The 26379-nt window shown below is 43.8% G+C and overlaps 2 protein-coding genes across 4 annotated transcripts; one reads left to right on the top strand and one right to left on the bottom strand.

Moving 5' to 3' along the window:
• Positions 1–4472: 4472 nt before the first annotated feature.
• Positions 4473–13768, top strand: ZNF865 (zinc finger protein 865). Of its 2 annotated transcripts, none has more exons than XM_081932849.1 (2): positions 4473–4722; positions 9355–13768. In XM_081932849.1, exon 2 carries the CDS (start codon positions 9378–9380, stop codon positions 12318–12320), a length of 2943 nt encoding a protein of 980 aa, XP_081788975.1. In that variant the 5' UTR covers positions 4473–4722; positions 9355–9377; the 3' UTR covers positions 12321–13768. The 2 variants fall into 2 exon arrangements, with proteins under 2 accessions (XP_081788975.1, XP_081788976.1); XM_081932850.1 differs by lacking the exon at positions 4473–4722 and adding an exon at positions 8079–8186.
• Positions 13769–13912: 144 nt separating this feature from the next.
• On the bottom strand, positions 13913–26379 carry LOC309381645 (uncharacterized protein). 2 transcript variants are annotated; one of them, XM_081932852.1, is made up of 3 exons: positions 26052–26379; positions 23159–23821; positions 13913–22158 (listed from the first exon to the last, which is right to left on the bottom strand). In XM_081932852.1, exons 2-3 carry the CDS (start codon positions 23796–23798, stop codon positions 21803–21805), a joined length of 996 nt encoding a protein of 331 aa, XP_081788978.1. In that variant the 5' UTR covers positions 23799–23821; positions 26052–26379; the 3' UTR covers positions 13913–21802. The 2 variants fall into 2 exon arrangements, with proteins under 2 accessions (XP_081788978.1, XP_081788977.1); XM_081932851.1 differs by lacking the exons at positions 23159–23821; positions 26052–26379 and adding an exon at positions 22195–23077 and having other exon boundaries at positions 21784–22081.

Consider the following 26379-nt stretch of genomic DNA (forward strand, 5'->3'; position numbering starts at 1 on the left):
TTGAAAGAGGCGGTGGTGAGGCCCTTACTCAAGAGGCCTTCACTCGACCCAATGGAGCTAGCTAATTATCGTCCAGTCTCCAACCTCCCTTTTTTGGCGAAGGTTGTTGAGAATGTGGTGGCGCAGCAGTTTCCACGTCACCTCGATGAATCCGATTATCTAGACCCACGCCAGTCCGGCTTCCGACCCGGGCACAGCACAGAGACAGCCTTGGTCGCGTTGGTTGATGATCTCTGGAGGGCCAGAGATAGAGGCTGTTCCTCTATCCTGGTCCTATTAGATCTCTCAGCGGCTTTTGATACCATCGACCATGGTATCCTTCTGCACCGGCTGGAGGGGATGGGAGTCGGAGGCACCGTGCTACGGTGGTTCGACTCTTACCTCTCCGGCCGGATGCAATATGTGTTGACAGGGGGGCAGAGATCATCCGTGGTTTTGGGGTTGAATACCATCTGTACGCTGATGACACACAGCTGTACATTTCAACCCCAAACCACCCCAACGAGGCTGTCGCGGTGATGTCCCGGTGTTTGGAAGCCGTCGGGGTCTGGATGGGGGACAACAGACTCAAACTCAACCCCTCCAAGACTGAGTGGCTGTGGCTTCCGGCACCTCGGTTCAGCCAGCTGACCCCTTCGCTGGCCATAGGGGACGAGCTCCTGTCCCCTGTGGAACGGGCGCGCAATTTGGGCGTCCTCCTAGATGCCCGGCTGTCAATGGATGACCATGTGGCAGCCGTGGCTAGGGGGGCGTTCCACCAGGTTCGCCTGGTGCGCCAATTGCGCCCCCTACTGGACCGGGATGCCCTACGCACAGTCACTCATGCACTGGTGACGTCTCGCCTAGACTACTGTAATGCTCTCTACATGGGGCTTCCCTTGGGACGCGCCCGGAGACTGCAGCTAGTCCAGAACGCGGCCGCGCGGGTTATCATGGGGAGGTCTAGATACTCCCACGTAACACCGCTCCTGCGCGAGCTGCACTGGCTACCTGTGGTTTTTCGGGTGCGTTTCAAGGTCCTGATTACTATCTTTAAAGCGCTCCATGGCACAGGACCTAGTTATTTGCGGGATCGCATCCTCCCACATACATCCCTGCGGCCAATCCGCTCTCACAGGGAGGGCCTTCTCCAGGTGCCGTCCACTAGGCAATGCCAGCGGGCGGCACCAAGGAGTAGAGCCTTCTCTGTGATGGGCCCAACCCTCTGGAATGACCTCCCCCCCGACATTAGAACCACCTTGGACTTCCGCTCCTTCCGACAAAAATTGAAGACTCACCTGTTCCGATTAGCTGGCCTGGCACAATTATAAATGTTACAACTATGCACTCCTGGAAGTATACTCTCAACTGGTTATTTTAAGGGTAATGTTTTAATGTTTTAATTTTAATTGATTTTAGGGCTTTTAGAGCCATATTTATTCTTCTGTACAGTACTCTTAATTTTAACCTCCTCCACATATATACGTATATTTATATTTATATTTATATTTGTATTTTATCTGTTATTTGTTGCGTGGACTGTACACCGCCCCGAGTCCCTTTTTGGGAGAGGAGGCGGTTTAGAAATGCGAAGAATAAATAAATAAAAATAAAATGTCTCGTGACTGAGGTTGTTTGTTTTCAGTATGGATTCAAAGTTAGCTAGGAAATAGACTGGGTCTGCATCCTTGGTGTTGAAACTGAGGTTGTGTGTGAGGATGGCGTTTTTCGTCATCTGACAGAGGTCTGCTAGATAGATTTTTGATCTATGAGTTGGAGTTGTCATCTTGTGGCTTTGGAATGAACAATGTGAGTTTCCTTTATAGGGCATTGTGTTTCTGAAGTTTGTTAGATTTTCTGTTAACTGTGTGTTCCAAAATGTCTGTTAAATTTTATCCGATAGTATTGAGGCATTCAGCTTTCTGTTGATATACCTGTTGTTCAAGGGCATGAAAAAGAGATGAAGTTATATGTTTACAATCTATGAAATAAATTTCAAACATGCCTAAAACATTCATTAATATATGCAGAGGAACCATATCTGTATATACCTTGTGCAAAAAGAACAAAATAAAGAAATGCTAAAACACAGGACACGCATATGCTTGTTTCATAAATTGTAAACATAGTATTTTATTTCCTCTAATAGAGATTCTTCTAATAGATTCCTTCAAAGTACATTGGGCCTTTTTCATATAATAAAGAATACATACATTTCTCACACTATTTCCCACTTATTTTCCACCTGTTTGATTGATGAGTTCCTCTCGTTGCTTTATAGCCCGTTAGAATTTGACTGGGCTAATGAAACTGCATCTTCATCAGCAACTGTTAGAAGGTAGTAGGTAGATTTTATCTACAACTGTATTCAATGTTTTATTTCTCGGCCTTTATTTCAGTTCTGTCTGAAAAAAATATTTTGCCCTGCATTAACTTTTTTTAAAGGTGCCATGTCAATTTCCATGTGCTCAAACCATGTGACAATGATGTCAGAATTTTGAAGCACAACAGTTTTTATTCTACTTTATCATAGGCACTGGCAATAAATGAGGCATAGTGATTTCTCACCCTGAGACTAACAAACAGGATAGGGATACTTATATGCAACATATTGTTTAATTCAACAAGATAAAACATGAGACTTTGAGGAGGTACCAAGCAACTCCTGAATCTTGTCTGTATTTACAATTAATCATTTCCAAAGCAAAGTTATTGTATTAAAATACATAGTAAAATGCATGCCCTGATATAAACTCTTCTATTTCATTTTCTATTATGATAAGTACTGAGAAAAATCGGATCTACTCTGTAGTTATACATGGATGAAATTTGTGTCCACATCCATGCCATTTGCTCCTCCTTGGTTCATCCTCCTGTATTTTGGGAATACAGATAGTCCTCAGCTTATGATCACAATTGGGACCATAATTTCCATTTGCTAAGCAAGGCGGTTAAATGAGCGACACCCCCCCCCCAATTTTATATACTTTTTTTGCCACAGTTGTAAAGCAAATCACAGCAGTTAAGAGAATCACATGGTTGTTAAAAAGAACCCAGTTTCTCCCGCTAATTTGGCTTGTTGGAAGCAGTTTGGGAAGGATGCAGATCATAATTACATGAGCCTGGGATGCTGCAAACATTGTAAATAGATGCTGGTTGCCAAGTGCCCAAACTCTGATCATATGGCAATGGGGATGCTGCTATGATTATAAGTGAAAGAAGAGTCATATGTCACTTCTTTCAGTGCCATGACTTCGAACAGTCACTAAATGAATGATTTAAAGTTAAGGATAACCTGTACTTAAAGCACACAGCCAGCATCAGATATGTGTTTGTAAAAGTGATACTCACCCAGTACGTGGAAGTTGATATTTTGGAATGATCTGCCTAACCTACAAAATAAAGATTTGGCTCCAGAGTTTGAATGTGGATAGTGAAGAGTAGGTGATATGCTTGAGGATAAATACATTTTGTATATCTTATCAATTTGCAAGATGTTCTATACTCTGCTGCAATGTTTATGAATCATTTTCCCCTCAGGATCCCTTCCCATTTTTAAAAATTACGGAGGACCTCAAGAGTTCTTGCTTGTACAGGTTATATTTATTGATATTTACCAAGTTATTTTTTTTAAAAAAGATGCATTTATTGCCCTATTATTTTTCAATATAGGCCAACAAATAATTTTGATTGCCTGACTCCCAAGAGGGACTTGATGACCTCCAGGAACCCTAGAATCACATTTTAAGAAATACTATCCTACTGTGTTAGGGTTTACTGTGTAATCTGTCCCAACCTATTGCTTTCTAAACGTTTTGATTCATTTCCTATCACTTTTACCATACCTTTTAGCTGTGCCAACAGGAAGAATATAATTAGTCCATCCTATTTGGCAATAAACTGTTCCAATAGTATTTATTAGGAAATAATTACAGCATAATAAGATGGCGATGGCATTAAGATAGCACAGCTCTCAGTGGCTCAGACACAAGCCGAAACAGTCGTGCTCCCAGCCATTTAATGCATAGGCCCGTAATTTTAGGGACAGGCATCCAAAGGATAGAGTTACAGAACTTTCATTTACTCCTTTCTTTATTTCCATGCCAGGACCACACAAAAAAAGCTGTACCTATTGAGGTTTCTCCCTGTCAATCTACTTTAAAGCCCAAAAGGAAAGCGAGCAGCTAGCACACATGCGCACCGACCCGCTGACAACGCTTAAGGGAGCTGCAAGGATTTCTTCCTCTCTGAACGTGCGTCCCACCCACCCCTTCGCGCCCTCCTCTCTCTTTTTTTTAAGGATAATAATTTTAAAAAGGGAGGAAGGCGACGGAAGACCTTCCAGCTCTCGCGACGACTCAGAAGCTCCGGGACGGGGGGGGGGGAGAGAGGGAGGGCGAGTGGGCAAGCGCGTGGGCCTCTGGGAAGCGAGGCAGGCGGAGGGGGGTGGGGTAGGGGAGGGAAAGGAATAGAATTCGCAGAGGCCTGTGGGTATGGGGGGGAGGGCAGGAAACAGTGTTTTTGCTTGGGGAGGGAAACTTCCGGTTCCGGCTGGGCCTGTGTGAGTTGCAGCCTGGCAGTGCCCCCCCCTGCCCCCACCCGTGAGGGAGCAGAAACGCCCCCCCGCGTATCCTGGGGGTAAGGGAAGGGCCAGGGGACATCTCCCCCCCACTCTAAATCTTGCTACCCAAGGACCAGCCCCTGTCTGGGGCGCGGAGGAGGCTGGGGCAGCGCCACACACCGGTGAGTGCCACCATGGAGCCCACTCTTGGCCCTTCGATCCTCCCCCCACTCCCCTCCGTACCTGGAACCCGAAGGCGAGATATTAAAAAAATAAAAAAAACCTCGCGCAGATAGCAACAACCGCAGCGCGCGGCTTTGATTAACTTCCGCTCCCTTTGAACAGCCCCACCCCGGCTATTCTGCCATCCTGACTCACCTCCCCCCTCCGGCACAGGCTGCTTTCCAGCCTGGCGCCCTTTTCTCGTCTTCTCCCTCTTGCCCCGTCCTCGCCTCTGAAGAGCTGGCTTCCCCCCCAACCGAAGCCCCGCGCTTTTGTCGTCGTCTCTCCCCACCCGCCCGGCGAAAGTTGTGCTATATAATCCTTTATAGCACAACTTTCCCCTAGATGAGCCCCGGAATTCTGCCGCCCCATAAGCTCAATAAACTATTGTCCTCCCATTTCATCCTTAACGCCACCCGGAGTCACGAAAGGGCGCCTCGCCGTAGGCCTCGAAAAGATGGCCAGATTCCATATTCTTTCCCATAAAATAAATGTTTTTATAAATATACCTTCAACTAGCCTGTAAATGAATTATACAGTCTCTCTCATCCAGAAAGTTGCGATTTTTCTACTTGCTTCAAATGTTACCTGAACTCCATATTTTTTTGTTGTTGTTGTTGTTTAATTGTCTGCCAGTTCTTTAAAAAATTCTAAGAATGTAGAATGGCACCTCATATCTAATTGGATCTTGGGTCTAACAAAATTACTTTTTGTCTATAGCAGCTCTCCATCTTAATGCTTGGATGCATTGGACTGCAACTCACATAAATGTTAACGGTTCCTAGGAATGAATGGATTTGCACTTAAATATAATTCAAGGCAACAAAGCTAAGGTTTTTCCTGTTTCTGCTATGGCATTGGCGTTTCAGTGATTCAGATGGGCGACCTTCACAAGCCTAGTTACGAAGATAACAGCACCTCCCTAGTTTGGATATTTCAGTAACAGGTTGCAGGAAGATAGCTCTCTCTAATCAGCCCACAAGACACTCTTGCAACATTCTATTAGCTTTAATTTATTAGCTCTTATTTTTCTGCCCACCTTATCTTTGTTATTGTTTCATGCTCTTTCTGTCTGCTTTGTAACAGATTGTAAACTTTAACTCCTTCTTACATATCTTATTAGTCAGAAAAGTACATAAGTACACTGCAATGTTTTTGTTTTTACTAACTAGATTGGCTCTGTTTTACATTGCTGTTTGCAAGATGTTCTCATTTACTCTTTAGCTAAAATGGCCCAAATACTCAATACATCCCTCTTATCCATTTTCTGCATGTTTAACTCAGACTGAGCTTGAACTTGATGTCAGTCCAATTCCTTAATCACTGAATCACACTGTTACTAATATTAATGTATAGCACAACCAGGTACTTTGGTTTTTTGCCTTTAGTACAACTTCTTTTTGACATTAAACACAGGCGTTTGTAATAGACAACTCCCTTTCAGGAAACTGGCCTTTTCTCACTCCTTGCTGTGCCATATTCTTTTATCTGAGAATCCGAGGGATTGATTTCCAAACTTTCATCGGTTGCATTATACCTTGCTAAAATAGGGAAAAATGTGATTAATTCATCCATGTTGATAAAAGTGGGATGGAGCTGGATGACAACATTTTTCAACCTCCTTATTTTTCAGAAAAGGGTAAGTGCAGAAAAGGGTAAATAAAGAAAGTGTTAATTTGGGACCTTAATTTCTTACGACTAAATAACTAAATAAAAATTAAATTAAAATGTATAGCCCTCCTTTCTATTTACATAAGCCCTGGACATAGCTTACAGTAAAGTTTAAATTAAGTATAATTAACTGAAAATTAACTGAAAAAAATGTTGAAGGTGAATCATTGAGCAAGGCAAAGTAGATAACCTTCACAGAGCTTCTACTTTTTTACTCTTTTTCATTGGGCTGTGTAATCTATCCTATCACTTTGCCTGGCGCTCTCTTTTTTTTGGCAAATATCTCCATCTAGCTCAGAGATCAAGCTATTCATGTATTCAAGAAGCATGACAATCACTGCATGTGACAACATCCATGCATGCCACTTGTTGCATGCACTCATATGTAGTATGTTTTCTATATATAGGAAAAATGCAGCATACCAGTGTGTAAATGGTGAGAATGCAGATATTTGTAATGCTACTGTAGGCCATGGCTTTTTTTATGCTTGCTCCATATAAATGACACATGAGGCATTTGTTATCTCCTAAACCTTTTCCCAAAGAAAAGGACTTCTTTTGTATCCTAAGGCTAACAAACATGAGTGAAGATGGTAACAAATGGCTTATCAAATTAATACTAACATAATATATTCCCTCCATGAAGCAAGGGGATCATTTGTATAGTACCTCAGAAATGTAAGAAATAATCATATGCCATACAGTTCATGGACAAATGCAATAGTTAAAAAGGTCTACTTAAGATTGAGGAACATTTTGGAAATTATTTAGAGAAAATATTTAGACGCATGAATATAGAACCTATCCTCACCTTTCCTGACTTGCATAGCTGCTCTCTCTAGTTCTCATGCAATTCCTGGAAAAGAGGTGACTGCTTTTAAAAGAGTTGCAGATAGATACAATGGAGCACTATTTTGAAATCAAATGCAAAGTACTGTACAGCCCATTTGAATCCATATCTAGGGTGTGTAGTATCTTTATAGAATCCTTTTGTCTTGGATTGTGGCCACAGTCCTCTATTATCTTGTGATGCCCACTAAATTGGACTGGATTTTGATTTGCTGACCTAGCATATTTGACAATACCATATTTGGCAAAGCTGATTTAATAGGAACGAATCTTGAAAAGGCAAGGCTTTCCTGCCCCATCCATAGGCAAATACACTATTTTGTATAATTGATTGTATTCATTTGTGATCATTGTTAGCTGTCATATAAACCATTTAATAGGTAGTATAAAGAGGCCTTGATTTAAAGACATACATTGCTAATAAATCTCCTGGGATGGTAGATCTTTTAGGAATGCCACTGGAAGCATGTCCTGAAACAAATACAATTACAATCAATATACCTCAGCTTTTTAAAATGGAAGGGCAACATTTGTGGCTCTCTATATGTAGGACTGCAGTTCTATTCCTCTTATACAAAGATGCTGTTTTGCAGAACATACTGCAAAGTATGTTTTATTTACTTTATTCTTTATTCAAGAGACAACTGAACTCTTGAAAAAAGCATCTTTGGGACAACCATGACCTGGATGACTGAGAATCTCCAGAGACATATTGAAGAGAGCAACTATGGGAAATAGGAGACCTAGGTTTCTGAAATCTCTAAATGAGCCCTCTGCATCTTTTCCAGTTTTCCATGGCCGCCTTTGAATCATTTATTCAGTGCATTACTTATCTTAAACTTCTGCTTCATGACTGAGCAAGAACGTTCCAGATGATTTTGGACTGCCATTCTCATCATTCTTGGTAACTAAGCAAGACCTTTTGGGAAAAAAGCTGAGGCCACATCTAAAATGTAGTTTTGTATTGAAATTAAATGGATTAATATCTTTCTTTTAAGACAGCAAAATATTAAATTAAAATATAACTTTTCCATGCTGTTCTGGTCCATTTTTCTAATATTTTACATGAACTTGGAAAAAAGGAGAAATAGATATAATTGTGAAGATATTTATGAAGTATGTTGTGGGATATAAAACATTATATGGTAAAATTAGCTTCGCAATTTTGATCTATGAAAGTTCTGTGGTGATATTTGTTTTTATTCTTAGATCCCACGGGAATTTTTGTTGTAACATTTCTTCAACTCAAACAATTGTACAGAACACGTTTTGTATTCCACTGTTGGTTTTTATTTAGTATGCACTTACATCTAAATATATTACAAACAAATGATAAAAATCATCGCACTATATAAGTACCAACAATATACTCCAATGATAACTTTTTAAATAGATGCACATGTTTATAATTTTGGATTCCCAATTTTTTGTATGGGACAAATAGATACTGAATTTTCTTAAGAAAAATGTGAGGGAATTGTGCAGCCAGTGTCAAAATGGAGTCAGAGACCTTGACACGAACTTGCAGTTTTATATAAATAAATATATTTACAGTAAATAATAGACAAATGTCAGGTAAATCAACACAGCAGGAATATCAGGTAAATTACAGAGAGAGCGTGCACGCACGTGCACACACACACACACACACACATACACACACACAAAGGCGGGAAACAAGCGGGGGGGGGGAAACCTTTACTCCAATTATAGCTCAGATTTCCTCATGTGATGGCCCACTCTCTTTAACCAATTAGCTATAACTGTGTGTTCTTACTCATTGTCCAACCCTTCACTGCTCCAGCTATTACATTTTTAAATATCTTAATGTAGCTGGACAGCATTTAAACCAAATTGTTTCATAAGATACTTGTGTTTTTCTATATATTCATTGGCTTTGTCATGAGGTCAGCAAAATTATCTTCCGGTGGAAAATAAATTAGGTCTATTACATTTTCTTTCACTGCATCTCTGATATTACAAGAAAACACACCATGCCACTGTTCAGCTGCTGATATGGATAACCTGTATCCCATATACATATTGCTATAGTCTTTCTCCCCTTTCTCTAGGCAGTGCCCCCTCCCGGGTGGAGATGGAAGCCAATGCAGCAAGCGATGAGGGTGTGCATTTCCAGAGCTACCCTTTTGACTTCTTGGAGTTCCTGAACCACCAGCGCTTTGAACCTATGGAGGCCTACAACCACGAACACGCCAAAGCCGTTGCTGCCCTGCCTTGCCCACAGCCACAGTATGAATACGCCCAGCCACCAACAGCTGGTCCACCTGCTCACTTTGACCGTGTCGCTGCCACCATTGGCACATCTAAACCCAAAGCTGAGGGCCCATCCTCTTCTTCCTCAGCCACCTCATCTGGTACCATTCAAGTCAAGAAAGCTGAACCAGGGGGCCCTGCACCACCTCCACCCCCGCAGCAGCAGCAGCAGCAGCAGCCATACAGTACTCCAGCTGTCGTACAAACAGCAGGTCAGCCTCTCTTTGACAGTACAGCAGCAGCAGCAGCTGCTGCTGCAGCTTACAACACTCCTCAGTGGGGCATAGTAGACCTTTCTGGTCACCAGCATCTCTTCAGCAGCCTGAAGCGTGGGCAGGCTCCCCCATCAGCTGCAGCCACGGTAACTCCTGACAGTCAGGCAGGCAAAGACGATAAGAACTATTTCCGTCGACTGAAATATTTCATTGATCGGCGCTTCCCATGCGGTGTGTGCCAGAAGTCATTCAAGCAGTCATCCCATCTTGTGCAACACATGTTGGTGCACACAGGCGAGCGGCCGTACGAATGCACCACCTGCGGCCGTACCTATAACCATATCTCCAGCCTCATCCGGCATCGCCGTTGTCACAAAGACACTGAGGATGCTACTGCTGCTGCCAACGCTGCCGCTGCTAATGCTGCCGCTGCCAACGCTGCGGCCGTAAATGTAGCAGCCGCCAATGTGGTGGCTGCAGCAGCTGCTGCCGCCGCTGCCAGCATAGCAGCAGCACCTGGTGCTGAAGGAGCAGCCCAGCCTCCTTCCCAAAGTGGCAACCCTCAGTCAGTGGCTGCACCATCTGGAGGATCAGCCACATCTGCCCTCAGTGCTGCCATAGCACAAGCCGAAGGTCCTTTTACCTGCTCTCTCTGCTGGAAAGTGTTTAAAAAGCCAAGTCATCTTCACCAGCATCAGATTATCCATACTGGTGAGAAGCCATTCTCCTGCTCCGTCTGCCAGAAGAGTTTTAATCGCCGTGAGAGCTTAAAACGACACGTGCGGACACACTCCGACCTGTTGCGAGTGCAGTGTGGGGTTTGTGGCAAAGAATTCCGGGATGCCTCCTACCTCCTCAAGCACCAGGCCACTCACGCTCCTCCTGGAAGCTTACCTCCACGACCTGAGTACAAATGTGACATTTGCGGCAAGGGCTATGTGGCTCCCCAGAATCTACTACGTCATCGGCAACTCCAACACGAGGGTGCCCAGCTGTCCAAGGATGGCACTAATACCTTGTCTTATCTGCCACCAGGGGCCTACCTCCTTCCTCAAGACCCACAAGGTTCTGAGGGAGACACCAAGCCAACATCCTATGGCCTCTTGGGTGCCCATCCTTTGCTGGTGGGGACAGCGGCAGGCAAGAATTTCTGCTGTGGGATCTGTGGCCGTGGCTTTGGGCGACGGGAAACACTAAAGCGTCATGAGCGGATCCACACAGGTGAGAAGCCTCACCAGTGCGCTGTGTGTGGGAAGCGTTTCCGTGAATCTTTTCACCTCAGCAAACACCATGTAGTGCACACTCGAGAGAGGCCGTACAAATGTGAAATATGTGGGAAAGTGTTTGGTTACCCTCAAAGCTTAACTCGGCACAAACAGATTCACCGATTACAGCTACCTTGTTCTTTACCACCCATGGGGCCCTCCCTGACCCCCATGGGCCCTTCTCTCCCTCCACCCCCTGAGGGGCTAACCTATGGCTGTTCTGACTGTGGAGAGCGCTTTCCTGATCTTTTTCATGTCATGAGCCACAAGGAGGTCCATGTGGCCGAGAAGCCCTACCCTTGTGATGTCTGTGGCAAATGTTTTGGTTTCATTGAGAATCTCATGTGGCACAAACTTGTCCACCAAGCTGCTCCTGAGAGACTTATGCCACCAGATGAAACAGCAGCTGCTGTCGCTCCACTAGAGAATGGGCTAGCTAGTGGTGAGAACATATCATCTTACGAAGATCATCCGACCTTGCCAAGTGGAGAACGTTTCTCCTGCTCTATCTGTGGCCAGACCTTCAAGCATTTCCTGGGACTTGTGACTCACAAGTATGTGCATCTGGTGCGTCGCACCTTGGCCTGCTCGGTCTGTGGACAGAGTTTTGCCGGCGCTTATGACTTGCTGTTGCATCGTCGCACACACTTGCAAAAGCGGCACTTCTCTTGCCCAGTCTGTGGCAAGCGCTTCTGGGAGGCTGCCCTTCTCATGCGTCACCAGCGCTGCCACACCGAGGAGCGCCCGTACCGCTGTGCTGTCTGTGGACGTGGTTTTCTGCGCTCGTGGTACCTGCGCCAACACAAAGTGGTTCACACGGGTGAACGTGCTTACAAGTGTGCCCTCTGCAACAAGCGCTTTGCCCAGTCATCCAGCCTGGCAGAACACCAGCGTCTTCACGTAGTTGCCCGGCCTCAGCGCTGCCCTACTTGTGGCAAGACCTTCCGCTACCGTAGCAACCTTTTGGAGCACCAGCGGGTGCACCTGGGAGAGAAAGTCTACCGCTGTGACCGCTGCTCCAAGAGCTTCTTCTACCTGTCATCCATTCTGCGTCATCAACGCTCCCATGATGCTAAGCGTGAATTAAGATGCGGGGCCTGCCTGAAGCTCTTCAAAGATCCCAAGTATTTTAGCAAACACCTCCAGGCCCATCAGGGAGGACGTCCCTTCAAATGCAGCACCTGCGGGGAAGCCTTCTCCAATACTTACGGCCTCAAAAAGCACCGCCACATTCACAAGATGGAGCGCTTCGCTGCCATGGGGGCCCATAAGGAACAGCCCTAATGTTGGAATAGTAGCAGCAGAAAAAAAAATGTGGGTGGTCCGTATCTTGGTACTGTAGGATGGGATGTGAAGCTAGTTCCAGGTTTCTGTGAGCCACGATGGCAAGGCATTTCAATGAATAGAAAATAAGCTGTGCTTGTTAGCAATGAGATGCTCCAGTTGGGCACTAATTTGGAAGAGCCGTCAAATCATAAAGTCACAAGCAGGGCAAGCCAGATAGAGGCAAGAATGAATTGTAAAGATAGGGCATGTAATTAACAAGAGGTAGCCACCAGTTACTTGCTAGATTTCAGCTCTCTAACAGAATACCTTGACCACTCTGAATTTTTAAACTAATTGCCTGGGGAAAGTGAGATAGAGATAGCAATCATAGAAGTGACCTTTGCCTGTCAAGCATGGCCACAGTGTTTTGGTGGATGAAAGTTTTTTTTTTCCTGTTTCTGAGCAAATAGGAGCAAATAAGGTTATGGTAGAATGACATTTTTTTTTCTTTCCATTTGAAACCTACATTCTGGAATGGAAACTGTATGGCATTCCAGTTCACAAGAAGAGGTGGTGCTTCCTGTAATCCCCTTTACCTAGAGAGAAACGTTAGACCTAATTCATCCATTTGGGAATGAAACAGGAAGGACCACGATACAGCACTTGAGGAATGTCCACCAATCTTTTGTGTAAACTCAACTATGTAATCTGTATTAGGTAAGCCTTGCTTGCATTCTGAGAGAAAGACTTTAATTAGTGTCCTTTCTTCATATGTATAAAGAAAATAGGCTAGTTCTCAATTTTTTTAAGACCTGGGAAGGTAGTGAGACATGGCTGTGGACAGTAGAAAGTTAACGGAGTCTGCTTGAATTGTCTTGGTGTGTGGCACCTGTTGTTTAAATGCTGTTGTGCCATAACATTTCTATTATATTCCTGCCTCCAGAACTGTACCAGTTCACGTTGCAGTTGGAGGTTCACAAAAACCTTACCTACAAAAGAAAAGTTGAGCCCAGAAGGTTTCTAGCCAAGCTTCCCTGGCATGCCATTTTCTACATTTAGGGAGCACTGAATGTTAAGAAGCATTTGGAATTGTTATTGTTCCCATTATGCACCCCTGAATGAGCAAAATCCCAGGATAACTGTATTGTGTGCTTTTCTAAATGTTCAAGTTGGCCCATCAGGAGTAGAGAGGAAACACAAAAGTAGGCTAGGCTCCTTCCCCCCTTGGGTTAGCTCTTCTTCCTTTGTTCTCAACGCTCTTCCTAATCTGTTGGACTTAATATAGATGAACTCATGTGTGAATAATACCTTACTTTGAGCCCTAAAATGAAATGTGGGTTTGGAATGAGAGCTGTGACTGTACATTGTTAGCCTTCCCTAATGTTAGCCTTTCTTCTGCCCACCACTGAAAGTTGGATATGAAACTGTGTGTGAGAGAAAAATAAACTTAATTGGTGGGTCTACCAGGATTGCACAGTGCTTTGGCTGCTCAGCTGCTCTCCTGCATTCCCTGGGGATTTGATCCATAAGCCTTTCCTAGTAAAACATGGTGTATCCACATAGTTCATTGAGCTAACTGCCCTCACCTCCTAACTCCATGGTTATTAGACGTGTATAATGCTTCAGGTTTGACTCCAAAAAGGTTCTTCAAAGCACAAACACAGCATCGGGGATGTGTGACTGCTGGAGATGTCTAAAAGTCATCAACGGGTGTTGTGTTCATTGCCCCAAGCACTCCGAAGCACCTTATCAAATCTGAAGAAAGCAAAGCCCCCCTCCCCCCCCCATACATATTTGACACCTGTCTGATTGGATCCTCACTGCATCTGAAGTAGAGAATGCTGACCCGGGCATGAAGTTTTTTTTTTTTTAATCCTTGCAAAGTCTCTGACTTCCCCCAATAACCTTTCCCCCTCAATCCTCCTCCAGCAAATTGTAGACATTAGAGCACACCTTTAAATAGACTGGAGAGGAAACTAATTTGCTAGATGCAACCAAAGAGTTCTAAAAACAGGCTCCTTGTGTACTGTGGACACCAAACAGGTAATTCCCATTTCCTTCCCCTCTTGTAACCCAAGCTGACGGTACAATAGAAAGTAATGTCAGCATCTCCAGTCTAGCAAAGTGAGAGCATCTCTTCTACCAGATGGCTGCTTCAAAACTGCTTAGTGTTGCTTTTGGTCTACCACCCACTTGCTCACACCCATAGTTCCCAGATTGGTGAGTGGCAACCTGTGATTATGAGGATCCAAAGATGTACTGCTTATATTTGGTTGTCCAGTGCCTAGAAGGGGAAAAGTTGCCAAAGGCTTTTTGAGCAGTAGAGAATAGAATTGGAGTTTATTGAGTGCAGGAATTTCTTCCCCCAAACCCCCAGAAGCCTTGGCTTACAATAGCTAACCACTCTCTATGCTCAGTGAGCACACGGGGGGGGGGGGGGGGAGTGGATAGTGGCAGTATTTGTGAAAGGCAAATGCTTTCTTGAAGGAATTGCCGCAGAATTTGGTGGCCAAATATAGAAGTATGATGAAGAGTGCAAAGATGGGAAAAAAGACGAGAAGATGACTAAAATGTTCTCCAGCCTTCCAGACAATTTCCTTATTGGCTGAGCACAGGGGGGAGGGCAAATCATGTTGTCCACATTGAGTCTGCCCAGCTAGATTAGCATCTGTCGAAACATACCGGTTCCTTTTCTATCTCCAGAAGTGATTGCAACTGGATGTTCTTTTTCTTGTTTTATCTTCTTACTAAATTGTTAAAGGTCTGAATTTGTCACTGAAATTCAGTGAATTGTGGTGGCTATTATATGTCAGCCTGTCTTTTACATAAATCGTTTTCCCCATTTAGAATTTTTCTTCCCTGCCTTCATAATTTGCAAATAGAACTGAGTTTAATACAGGTAGTCCTCGACTCGCGAATACAATTGAGCCCAAAATTGCAGGAAGTCACAAGAGGTGATCCCATGATCCTGGGGCACTGCAACTGTCATAAATGATCCATTCCCAAGCATCTGAATTTTGATCACATGACCATGGGGATCTTGCAATGGTTATAAGTGTGAAAAATGGTCATGTTCCTTTTTTCAGTGCTGTTGTAACTCCAAACTATCACTAAATGAACTGTTGTAAGTCAAGGACTATCTGTATTAGTTTTCCTTCTCATATGTACTGTCTGGGCTTTCCTGGACTAAGTATTTCTAAATTCTATACAATTTAGAAGCCTCCTTGACAACTTCTGAAAGTGGGAACTTGTTCTTACAGGAAATGCTGTTATTGGTTAATATCACCCATTCCTTCATTTTGGGGGGTGGGGGAGATGAGTTCACCATGACTAATCAATAGATGATGTTCCTGCTAACTGACTTCATAATAGCTTCCCAAATGGACAGTGGAATATAAAATGGAGAAACAAAAAACATACTGTGTTCCCAAAATCACAAACTTTATGCCTTTTTCTCAAGGACACGGGATTTCTAAAGAATTTCTTTAAAATGGCATGCCTAGAATATGGGACACAAATTTTATGATTGTGTATGCCTATGAAATGCTTCAGTTGTAGAATTGGTGCAAACATATTTGGCTAGGGTCTTGCTTAAGTCAAAATGGTGACCTGCTTCCTAGTCAGAAGACGGAACAGCCATCCAAACATGTTTATTTTCATGATCTTTCTTAAAAGGAATTAGTTGACCTTAACTAATTCTTATAATTCATGTTACTTACAATCTGAATGTTGGAAAACGCCGAAAGTGGAAATATATTTACTCTTTCAATGTATAGTTGGCAAAGAGAAGAAGCTGAGAGTGCAAAATAGCTGCCCTTTCTATTTTTCTAGTAAACTAAATACTTAAAAGGTGGATGGGCAGAGTGTTTGTTATTAGGGACATATCTGATCACTCTTAGTGTCAGGATTATTTGCATCCATGTTCCTCATCCTAGGAACCATTTGATTTGTCCAAATCTCTTTCCTCTGTTGGATTTGTTGGCAGGTACAATTCATTTTACATTTCAAAATGTATTAGTGACAAAATACATAGAATCTCTAGTTTATCTAGAACAGTAGTGCTCAACCTGTTGTCCTCGGATCCCTATTGGCCCGCGATGTCATCAAAGGGGGTCTGCGAAAGCTTTGAAGAAATGCTATGATTTTAAATCTTGAGTTAAGGCTTGGAGGTCTGTGGCCATGAATCATGGCCACAAAAGGTATTTCAAGGGAGGTCCGTGGTGAAGAAAAGGTTGAGAACCGTTGATATAGAAGGTATGAGGACTAGTGAAGTTCAGAGTAAGGGGCTAGAAGGCAATATTCCATGGGCAGAGTTATGCGGGAAGAGCTTTTAAGGGAATGGTGAGTTGTTGAGAGTAGTCTGTGGCTAGGAAATTGAGTTCTTTTGAAGAACCAGTTGGTTTGGAGTATGTAATCAAGAAGAATCAACCATCTTTTCCACTGTACTCCACTGCCTTGCGTTTGTTCTTGGACTAGGATGCTGGATATCTTGCAGATGCCCAACCATCCCCTTGGCTTTATTTGCTTCATCCTGGAACTATGAAGCAGAGGGCAGGAAAGATAATTCCATCTTTTGCTGGCATCAGACCTGATTTTGCTTTTTGAGATGCCACCTCAGACACAGCCATCTCCTCAGAACTTCTTCAACCCTCCTGTTCTTTGAGGAACATGGATTCTATAGTTCTCTGACTGGTACTGTTGTCCTGTACTCTCCTTTCTCATCCCATAGAAGGAGGTGGACTTGAACATCCCCAAACTAGTGACAATTGCAAACTCAGAATGAAGAGTACGCCACTGATAGGACCCAACCCATTGCAATCATGTTAGCTAATGACTTTTTATATTAATACAGATATATAAATACATACATTTCTATATAAATACTTCTTTTTAATAACCTCCCCTCCTTTTCCCATTGGCCAGAGTGCAGGAAGTGCAGTTCTTTTAATGCCAAGGTTTATGTCCCTATGATAATGTGTACTAAAATATGTATAGGACCCCATTCTTGTCCACACAGCTAATGCACCTAAAATGATAACCTGTCTCTTCTTCCCTCATTGTACCCCTTGGGAACTGTACAGCGTGTGTTTCTCAAGTCAGGGGTGGGGGAATGGGAATGTGTTTTGTGTTTTAAGCCAAGCAATCATTTTAAAAGTGTCTGATTTACAATGTACAGACTAAACAAACATTAAAAAAAAAAAGAATTTGGATATTGTTTGTGCTAAGCCAGGTTGTGTTACAAGCTGATGTTCAAACAATGTGAGTATACTGTTAGAATTAGCGCAGGATAACTAGGTTTATAATTCTCAAAGTAATAAAGAAGAAAAAAAGCAAAGCAGCAATAGCAGACGCTTTTGAATCATTGTTTATCCTGTGTAAAAAAAAAAAAAAAGGAAGCTGCATTTACTCAGCCAGATAGATCAAGGCGATCCTGGTACAAATGTATCTTATTCTCTATTGCAGAGAAAAGGGGCTTTTATTGTTCTTCGAGATTTGGCATATTTTCTCCAGCAAGTCATAGCATATTTTTTATTTGCTCAAAACCACTTCTGCAGGTGGGAGGAGCTTCAGACACCACACAGAATAAATCTATTGCATCACCTTATTCTTAAATTAGGCAAATCATATTACTATTGAAAATAAAGTGTTTAGAAACATTTATGCATGCTCATCTATTCTTGTAAATCAATAATGGGATGAGATGAAGTGTTGCAGAAAAATTTTGAGGATACAGATTGAAATGGGGTTTCTTGATATATTTTACATCATGAGACTAGTAGAATAGTATGGACATTGTCCAGTGTCATTGTGCAATTCATGTGGAAAGTAGGTGAGAATCCATCATGGACATTTTAAAATGTTTATATTAAATAAGAACAGAGAGAAAATGCAGAATTGAGAAATAATTTTATCTTAACAAGTTTATAGAGCTTTATAAAGTTCCTTTAAAAATGGAAAACGTCTGTTTCACTTCAATTAACAAAAAGGTATCTAAATTGATAAGAGAATTTGAGCTAAATATGTTGGGTAGCAACATAGCAATTTAATTTTTTAAAAGGTTATTCAGTTCTTTTTATATAGAATTTTCAATCAAATTTATATGTAAATCAATTGTGTAGATATAAACTATTTTGTCTGACATGCTTTGATTTACAATAGCACTTAAGACTTAATACAGCTTCACAGTGCTTTATAGCCTTCTCTAAGCGGTTTACACCATCAGCATATTGTGCTCTACAATCTGAGTCCTCATTTTTACCGATCTCAGAAGGATGGAAGGCTGAGTCAATCTTGAGCCTGGTAAGATTCGAACTGCCAAATTGCAGGCAGCCGGCAGTCAGTGGAAGTAGTCTGCAATACTGCACTCTAACCACTGCGCCACCACGGCTCTTAAAAAGTACAAAGTAGAATGTCAGCAAATATTTTGGCTTTGGATATTTGCCAATAGAGACACCCCATACATGTACAAACACACACGCACACAAACAGAGAGAGTCTACTTCATTGGCATAATGTTAGAAGTTTTTATTTACTTAATTCTTTTGTGGCATATTTTTAAAATACTTTTATACCTAGTTGAAAATACAGTCATAATTAAAATGAGTGGATTGTAACAGCTACATGTATTGCAAAATTATATTCCATGCCAACATAAAATATAAAGTCAGAATTAAGGCCAGTTGGATTCCATGTGACTTGTGACCAGGCCAGTAAGTTTAGAAATTCAACACAAACTATTCACTTCCCAGGTACTTTAAATTTGTAGGTGACATTTTTTTCTAGCATACTAGCTTATGGTTAACAGAACCATGATTTACTAACTTAACTACCGTAAGTTGGGTGAGTTTGCACGGCATCTTGTGTTACTCACACTGGCTGAGCACACAGTCCATTGAGCTAACAAGAAGGGCATACAGGCAATCCCCAAATTTAACCAAGTCTGCTTTCCATTGTTTGCCCCACTTTAGAAACTGCACAGGCATTAGTACAAACTTTAAGGCTTCTGTTCATTAATTTCACTTTAATAAACAGGTAGTCCTCCACTTACAACCATTTGTTTAGCAACCGTTCGAAGTTACAGCAGCGATTTACAACCAGTACTCACATTTATGGCCATTGCAAATAACCCTATGGTCACGTGATCAGAATTCAGGCACTTGGAGACTTGCATGTATTTATGATTGTCGCAGTGTCCATGATCACCATTTGCGACCTTCCCAGATGGCTTCCAACGGGGATGGACGAAGTCAGATTTGTCTAAAACCACAAGATTCCCTTAACAATTGCAGTGATTTGCTTAACAACTGGCAAAAGTTGGGCACGACTCACTGAACAGAAAATCTGGTCCCAATTGTGATTGTTAAGTGGAGAACTTACAGGTGAAACTTGAAAAATTAGAATATCATGCAAACGTTCATTTATTTCAGTAATGCAACTTAAAAGGTGAAACTAATATATGAGATAAGACTCATTATATGCAAAGCAAGATAGTTCAAGCCGTGATTTGTCATAATTGTGATGATTATGGCTTACAGCTCATGAAAACCCCAAATCCACCATCTCAGAAAATTAGAATATTACAAGCAATCAACAAAACAAGGATTGTACATAAAAGAACATTGGACCTCTGAAAAGTATAAGCATGCATATGTACTCAGTACTTGGTTTGGGCCCCTTTTGCAGCAATTATGCTTCAATGCGGTGTGGTATGGAAGCTATCAGCCTGTGGCACTGCTGAGGTGTTATGGAAGACCAGATGCTTCAATAGCGGCCTTTAGCTCTTCTGCATTGTTCGGTCTCATGTCTCTCATCTTTCTCTTGGCAATGCCCCATAGATTCTCTATGGGGTTCAGGTCAAGCGAGTTTAATGGCCAATCAAGCACAGTAATCCCACAGTCATTGAACTAGGTTTTGATGCTTTTGGCAGTGTGGGAAGGTGCCAAGTCATGCTAGAAAATGAAGTCGGCATCCCCATAAAGCTCATCTGCGGAAGGAAGCATGAAGTGCTCCAAAATCTCCTGGTAGACGGCTGAGTTGACCCTGGACTTAATGAAGCAGAGTGGACCAACACCAGCAGATGACATGGCTCCCCAAATCAACAGAGACTGTGGAAACTTCACACTGGACATCAAGCATCTCGCAGTGTGTGCCTCTCCATTCTTCCTCCATACTCTGGGTCCTTAGTTTCCAAATGAGATGCAAAAGTTGCTCTCATCAGAAAAGAGGACTTTGGACCACTGAACAACAGACCAGGTCTGTTTTTCTTTAGCTCAGGTAAGATGCTTCTGACATTTGTTGTTCAGGAGCAGCTTGACAAGAGGAATACGACATTTGAAGCCCATGTCCAGGATCCGTCTCTGTGTGTGGTGGCTCTTGATGCACTGACTCCAGCCTCAGTCCACTCCTTGTGAAAGTCCCCAACACTTTTGAATGGTCTTTTCCTGACAATCCTCTCCAGGCTGCAGTCATCCCTGCTGCTTGTGCACCTTTTTCTTCCACACTTTTCCCTTCCACATAACTTTTTATTAATGTGCTTTGATACAGCACTTTGGGAACATCCAACTTCTTTTGCAATTACCTTTTGAGGCTTTCCCTCTTTATGGAGGATGTCAATGATGGTTTTTTGCACAACTATCAGGTCAGCAGTCTTTCTCATGATTGTGATTCCTACTGAACCAGACTTGAGAGACTATTTGAAGGCTCAGGAACCCTTTGGAGGTGTGATGGCTTAATTAGCTGATTAGAGTGGGACACTTTGAGCCTAGAATATTGCACCTTTTCACAATAGTCTAATTTTCTGAGATGGTGGATTTGGGGTTTTCATGAGCTGTATGCCATAATCATCACAATTATGACAAATCACGGCTTGAACTATCTTGCTTTGCATGTAATGAGTCTTATCTCATATATTAGTTTCACCTTTTAAGTTGCATTACTGGAATAAATGAACTTTTGCACGATATTCTAATTTTTCGAGTTTCACCTGTACCTGTAATGCCAAGCCGAAACATGATTTTGATTGATTTATAGATGATGCCAAACATGAACTGGTACTGTTCTGATCCCTCTGGCTCAATTCAAACCTGATACCGAACGCAGGATGGGGTTACCTAAATATATTACAGATCTGCATATTCCTTCCTGCCTTTGCATTTTAAGTTTCTATGGCTATTCACAAGCTGGAATCAGAAATTGTAATTTGATTGCAATCTCCACTGTCTGGTTTGCCGTTATTGAGCAGTAAATAAAGAAAAGTGGGTTACAACTGACCTGCCTATGAAATTCCAGGTGCCAGCTAACAACCTGATGCTTTCCAACAATTTGAGGCACAATTGCCCACTATGAACATGCTGGCTGGTGTTCATAGACACGGAGTTTCCTAAACATTTGGAGGCACTGGAAAATTAACTAAAAATCAGCATTCGGTATTGTAATAGCACATTTCATCCTTGGTTTTTCATTCAACCTTTCAATGTAGGAATTCCTGCTGAAAAACAAAATCAATGTGGTTTTACCTTCCAGAGCTCTTTTTCCACTGCTTTATTCCTATGCCCCATGCTGTCTGGCCCATGTATTCGACGATGCTTGGCAAAGTTAGAGGAGTTATTGAAACGGCGGCAACAGACTGCACATTCAAAGGGCTTCTCCCCCGTATGCAGTCTCCGGTGAGTGGTTAAGGCTGAGCTCTGTGTGAACCGCTTGCCACAGACGCTGCAGCCAAAGGGCCTTTCGCCGGTGTGCACTCGCAGGTGCTCTTTCAGGTCTGTGGCACGACGGAACTGTTTGGGGCAGGCAAAGCAGAGAAACGGCTTGGATTCGAGCGCAGGCAGTGCGTGTCCCTCGGAGGACTCACAAACTGGGAAAAGAAAAGAAGGGGTGGGCCTCTCCTTACCTTCTCTACGCTGAGCAGTGCTTCCAAGCTGATCCTGCAAAGAGTGGCATCTCTGAGGCCCACAAGCATTGCAAGGCATGGAACTTGGATCAAGGGTCTCCAGTTGCCAAGGTGATCTCGTAGCCTTTGGACTGGGAGAAGGTCCTTCAGAGTCATCCATTTCTGAGGCAGGACCTTCCCAGGCTATGCCATTTTTGGGCCAGGTAAGCTGTTCTACTTTGAGACCACTCAACTTTTCTCGGGCACATGTTTGAAAGTCTCCATAGGTGCTAGTCTCTTGGGTCAGCTCTCTTTCTCCAAGGCCACTGAGAGAAGTTCCCTGGCTATTGTTTTCCTCTGGCTCTGAAACGAAAGAGTGGCTTTTTTCATTGACTTCCCCCACATCGCCTTCCCCTCTACTGTTCTGCCCCACCTCTGTACCTCCACTTCCCTCTCTGCTCTGCTTGAGCCCTCTGAGGCCATTTGGCCTCCTTACTCCGAAGACCCTCTGCTTGTAATCAGAGCCCCTGTTGTCCCCAACTGGCAAGAAGCCTTTTCCACAGCTGCTGCCACTCTCTAGCTGTAACTTACCAGGGCAGCTGTCGACCAGTTGCTTCTGTTCTTCCTGAGTGTGGCTTCCCCCTGCTCTGGCCTGCCTTGAGCCTTCTGTGGGATTTTTAGTGCTTGCCTCTGGCAGTTGTTGTTTGAAGCTGTGGCCATTGGGAAGGGCTTCTTGGGTGTAGCGGCAATTGCTGTTTGCACCCAGTTCCCCAGCATGCCCATTGCTATCAGTTGCCTGCTTCAGAGCATCTGCCTTAAGACCATCTCTGCTGCCCTGCCTTATAGCAAGGTTAATACCATGACTGGCATCATCCTGTTGCAGTCCCATCCTCTTGAGTGTAGCCATGCTACCACCTGGTTGTCTGGCTGCTGGTGCAGTCGTCCTCTTGGCTTAGCCTAGTGCTATAAAAGCAACTTTGCCTACCTGGGAGATTTTGATCAGCCTTCTTCTTGCCTTCTCTTAACTCTATGACGGGCTGACTTCCGTTTTGTTTTAACAGAAGGGTAGGGCTTAAATATCTCTTCCCACTCTTCCCTTCTTTCGTTTGCTCGGGTTTCTTTCCGGACAAAGAATCACAGTCCTTCCCACCAACTCTCCCTTCACTACACCCAGATGGTGGGCTGTGAATGCGTTGGTGCTTGCGGAAGTTGGAGCCGTTGTTGAAAGATTTAAAGCAGACACTGCAGTGGAAAGGCCGTTCGCCGGTGTGAATGCGCAAGTGGCCAGACAATACTGAGCTCTGAGTGAAGCGCTTGCCACAGATGCCACATTCATACGGCCTTTCGCCGGTATGCACCCGTTCGTGATCACGTCGGTCTGAAGCCCTCTTGAAGTGTTTAGGGCAGAAAGAGCAGCCGTAAGGCCTCTCAACGGGGAGCACCAGAGCCTCAATACTGCTGGACAACCAGCTCTGAGGCTCTAAAATGAGGTTTCTGCACCCCTGGCACTGCTGGATTTGCTCGTGGGGCCCATCAAGGCTTGGCAGGTCTTCCTGGCACAGGGGGCATACAGGGGGCAGAACTGATCCAATCTCTTCCTTCACTGTTACTAGCTGGATCTCCATTGGCTGGTCCCCAGCATCTGTCCCTGAAAGAGGCAGAAAGAAGACACATAAACTGCAAGAACCAAGGAGGAACAAATGGAAAGGAAACCAGGGCTCACAGAGAGAACAGGGGCCTAGTGGATCGTTTCCTGATTTTAGAAAAAAAAGGGAGTAAGAGAAGCTTTTCTGGCAAGAAACGAGGCATCCCCATTTGATTTCCCCATTCATACGCATGCTGTTGTACTCATTCAGCTAGGCCAGGGGTCGGCAAACTTAAAACACTAAAAGAGCCATTTGGATCCATTTCCCACACAAAAGAAAACACCGGGAACCACAAAACCTAATGGGGGTATAAAAGCTCAATAAATTGCGTGCCAGCAGGTGTCCCACATTGGCGGTTCTGGCACATATTTTGAACGACAGGGAGCTGCAGCAGAGGCATGAAAGAGCCACATGCGGCTCCAGAACCACAGGTTGCTGACCCCTGACCTAGGCCAGAGAATATCTATGGAGAAGATTCCTGTGGTTGCTGGGAACCCAAAATAACTCCATGGCACTTAATGTCTGATGATCCACATGTGACAAAATAATGGATCTTGGCTAAACATCTTGCTCAAGCAATAGCAATGGCACTTATATACCGCTTTACAGTGCTTTGCAACCCTCTCTAAGCGGTTTACAGAGTCAGCATATTGCCCCCAACAATCTGGGTCCTCCTTTTACCCACCTCAGAAGGATGGAAGGCTCAACTTTGAGCCTAGTGAGATTCAAACTGCTGGCAGCTGGTGATCAGCAGACGTAGCCTGCAATATTGCACTCTAACCATTGCGCTACCATGGCTCTTGACAGCACCCCACCGCCTTTGTCCAGGTTCAGACATTAAAAGTTGACCTAATCGTAGTTAATAGTTGGAGCATCAGGGAAACCCAGAGCTGTAGGTTAGCACATCGGAAGAAGACAATGGCAAGCAGGGCTGGATTTTCCTATAGGCTAACTAGGCTTCAGCCTAGGGCCTCAAGATCAAGAGGGGCCTTTTATTTTTATTTATTATCCGTGCCACATTTTTTATAAAGGTTAGTACCAATTACAACATGTTTCATTTAATATATTGATATATATCACAGTAATGATGTATTTTATTATCTCATGTAATTTACAAACTAAAAAATGGGAGGTGAAAGGGCCCCATAAGTGGAATAGCCTAGGGCCTCTTTTCATCTAAATCCGGCCCTGGTCCCACCATTGGCGTGGCTGATACATTTAGGCTGGTGCCAAAACCAAATAAAATTAAAGTTTATGCAATGTGTGAACCTCATTGCACTGAACAGAATGAGGTAAGATGTAAAAAAAAATATCTCACACATGAACCAAGAAACCTGCTGCCAGCAGTCCTGACTCAGAGCTGACCTATGGGCCTTCCTTGTGCCCCAGTTCTTAGAGGTGTGCCAATGCAGAAAAACGGACCAGCAGAAGAACCTCTGAAAGCCCTATAATGTACTGGGTAATATGTTAATTTATATTGCTAGCATATTTATGATATGCCATACAACTGTACTGGAGAGCAGATTCTGTTTTTAACTAGACCAGCTTTTGAACGTCCAGTTATACCTCCAGTTGCTACTTAAACTGGCTGAGATTTCCTCCCTTATGAAGGCCATCTGAAATCTCAATAGCCCCATCCCAATGGATTGGATTCCAAATCCTATCACCTCCCAGGCAGTTCCCGAAACCTATCGTTACAGCGCCTCATTCTGCTTACTAGCGGGCCCTGTCCCTAGCCTTCCCAAGGAAGCAGGAATCTCCGGGGAATCCAAGAATTCGAGCTGTCTCCTCCAACCTTCCCGAAGGACCCGTGTCGGCCCCTCTTCTCCCTTCGCTTCCTCCCCCCGCCTTCAACCCGCCTTTACGTGCACAGAAACCAGGTGTTCGAGCCCGGCTGCCAGGGACATAAGTGGCACCGTCCTCCCCACCTCGAAATTCGCTATCTTCGGCTGTGAAATCGGAGAGCGCAGAGAACAATAGTCCAGAGCTTGGCAAAGCTTTGCGCGAGTGAAGCTTTGCGCGAAGCTTGGCTGGCTGCGTGACCGGCGCCAGAAGCCAGGGAGTCCCCCTCCCACTCCTTTACTACAAGGTGGATTCACTGCCCCCCCCCCAATTCACTTTGGATTCTTTGTGTGCCCCCCCCCCCGAGGCATGGAAGTTGCTACTCATCCCTGGGCAGAACACCGGAACCTATCCAGAGGCTGCATACCCGCTTCTAGGATGGATTCTCACCTGTACCTGTTCTCCATTCACTTTAACACCAAGGTTTTTGCCCTCGGGCCCTTCGCAACTTTCGGCTTCCTTCGTTCCGTGAACAAGCGGTTGGGGAGAGCTCTCCCCGCCCCGCTTCTCTTCTCTTCTCTTGGGCTGCCGTTCTCTTCCCATGCGCGCGCATCCCCTTTAAATGAAACCGAAAAAAGAAAAAAAAAGAAATTAAAGGGAATGGCAGAGTCGGTCACCTTTATTTTTGCCGGCCGTCAAAAACGCAAATCGCCATTGTCTCCGCTCCGCCTTCCCCCGCTCCCAATTTAAAGGGACAACACACTCGTTTAAAATCGCG

This window comes from Natrix helvetica (genome assembly GCF_964273705.1).
Source record: "Natrix helvetica genome assembly, chromosome: Z".
NCBI lineage: Eukaryota > Metazoa > Chordata > Lepidosauria > Squamata > Natricidae > Natrix > Natrix helvetica.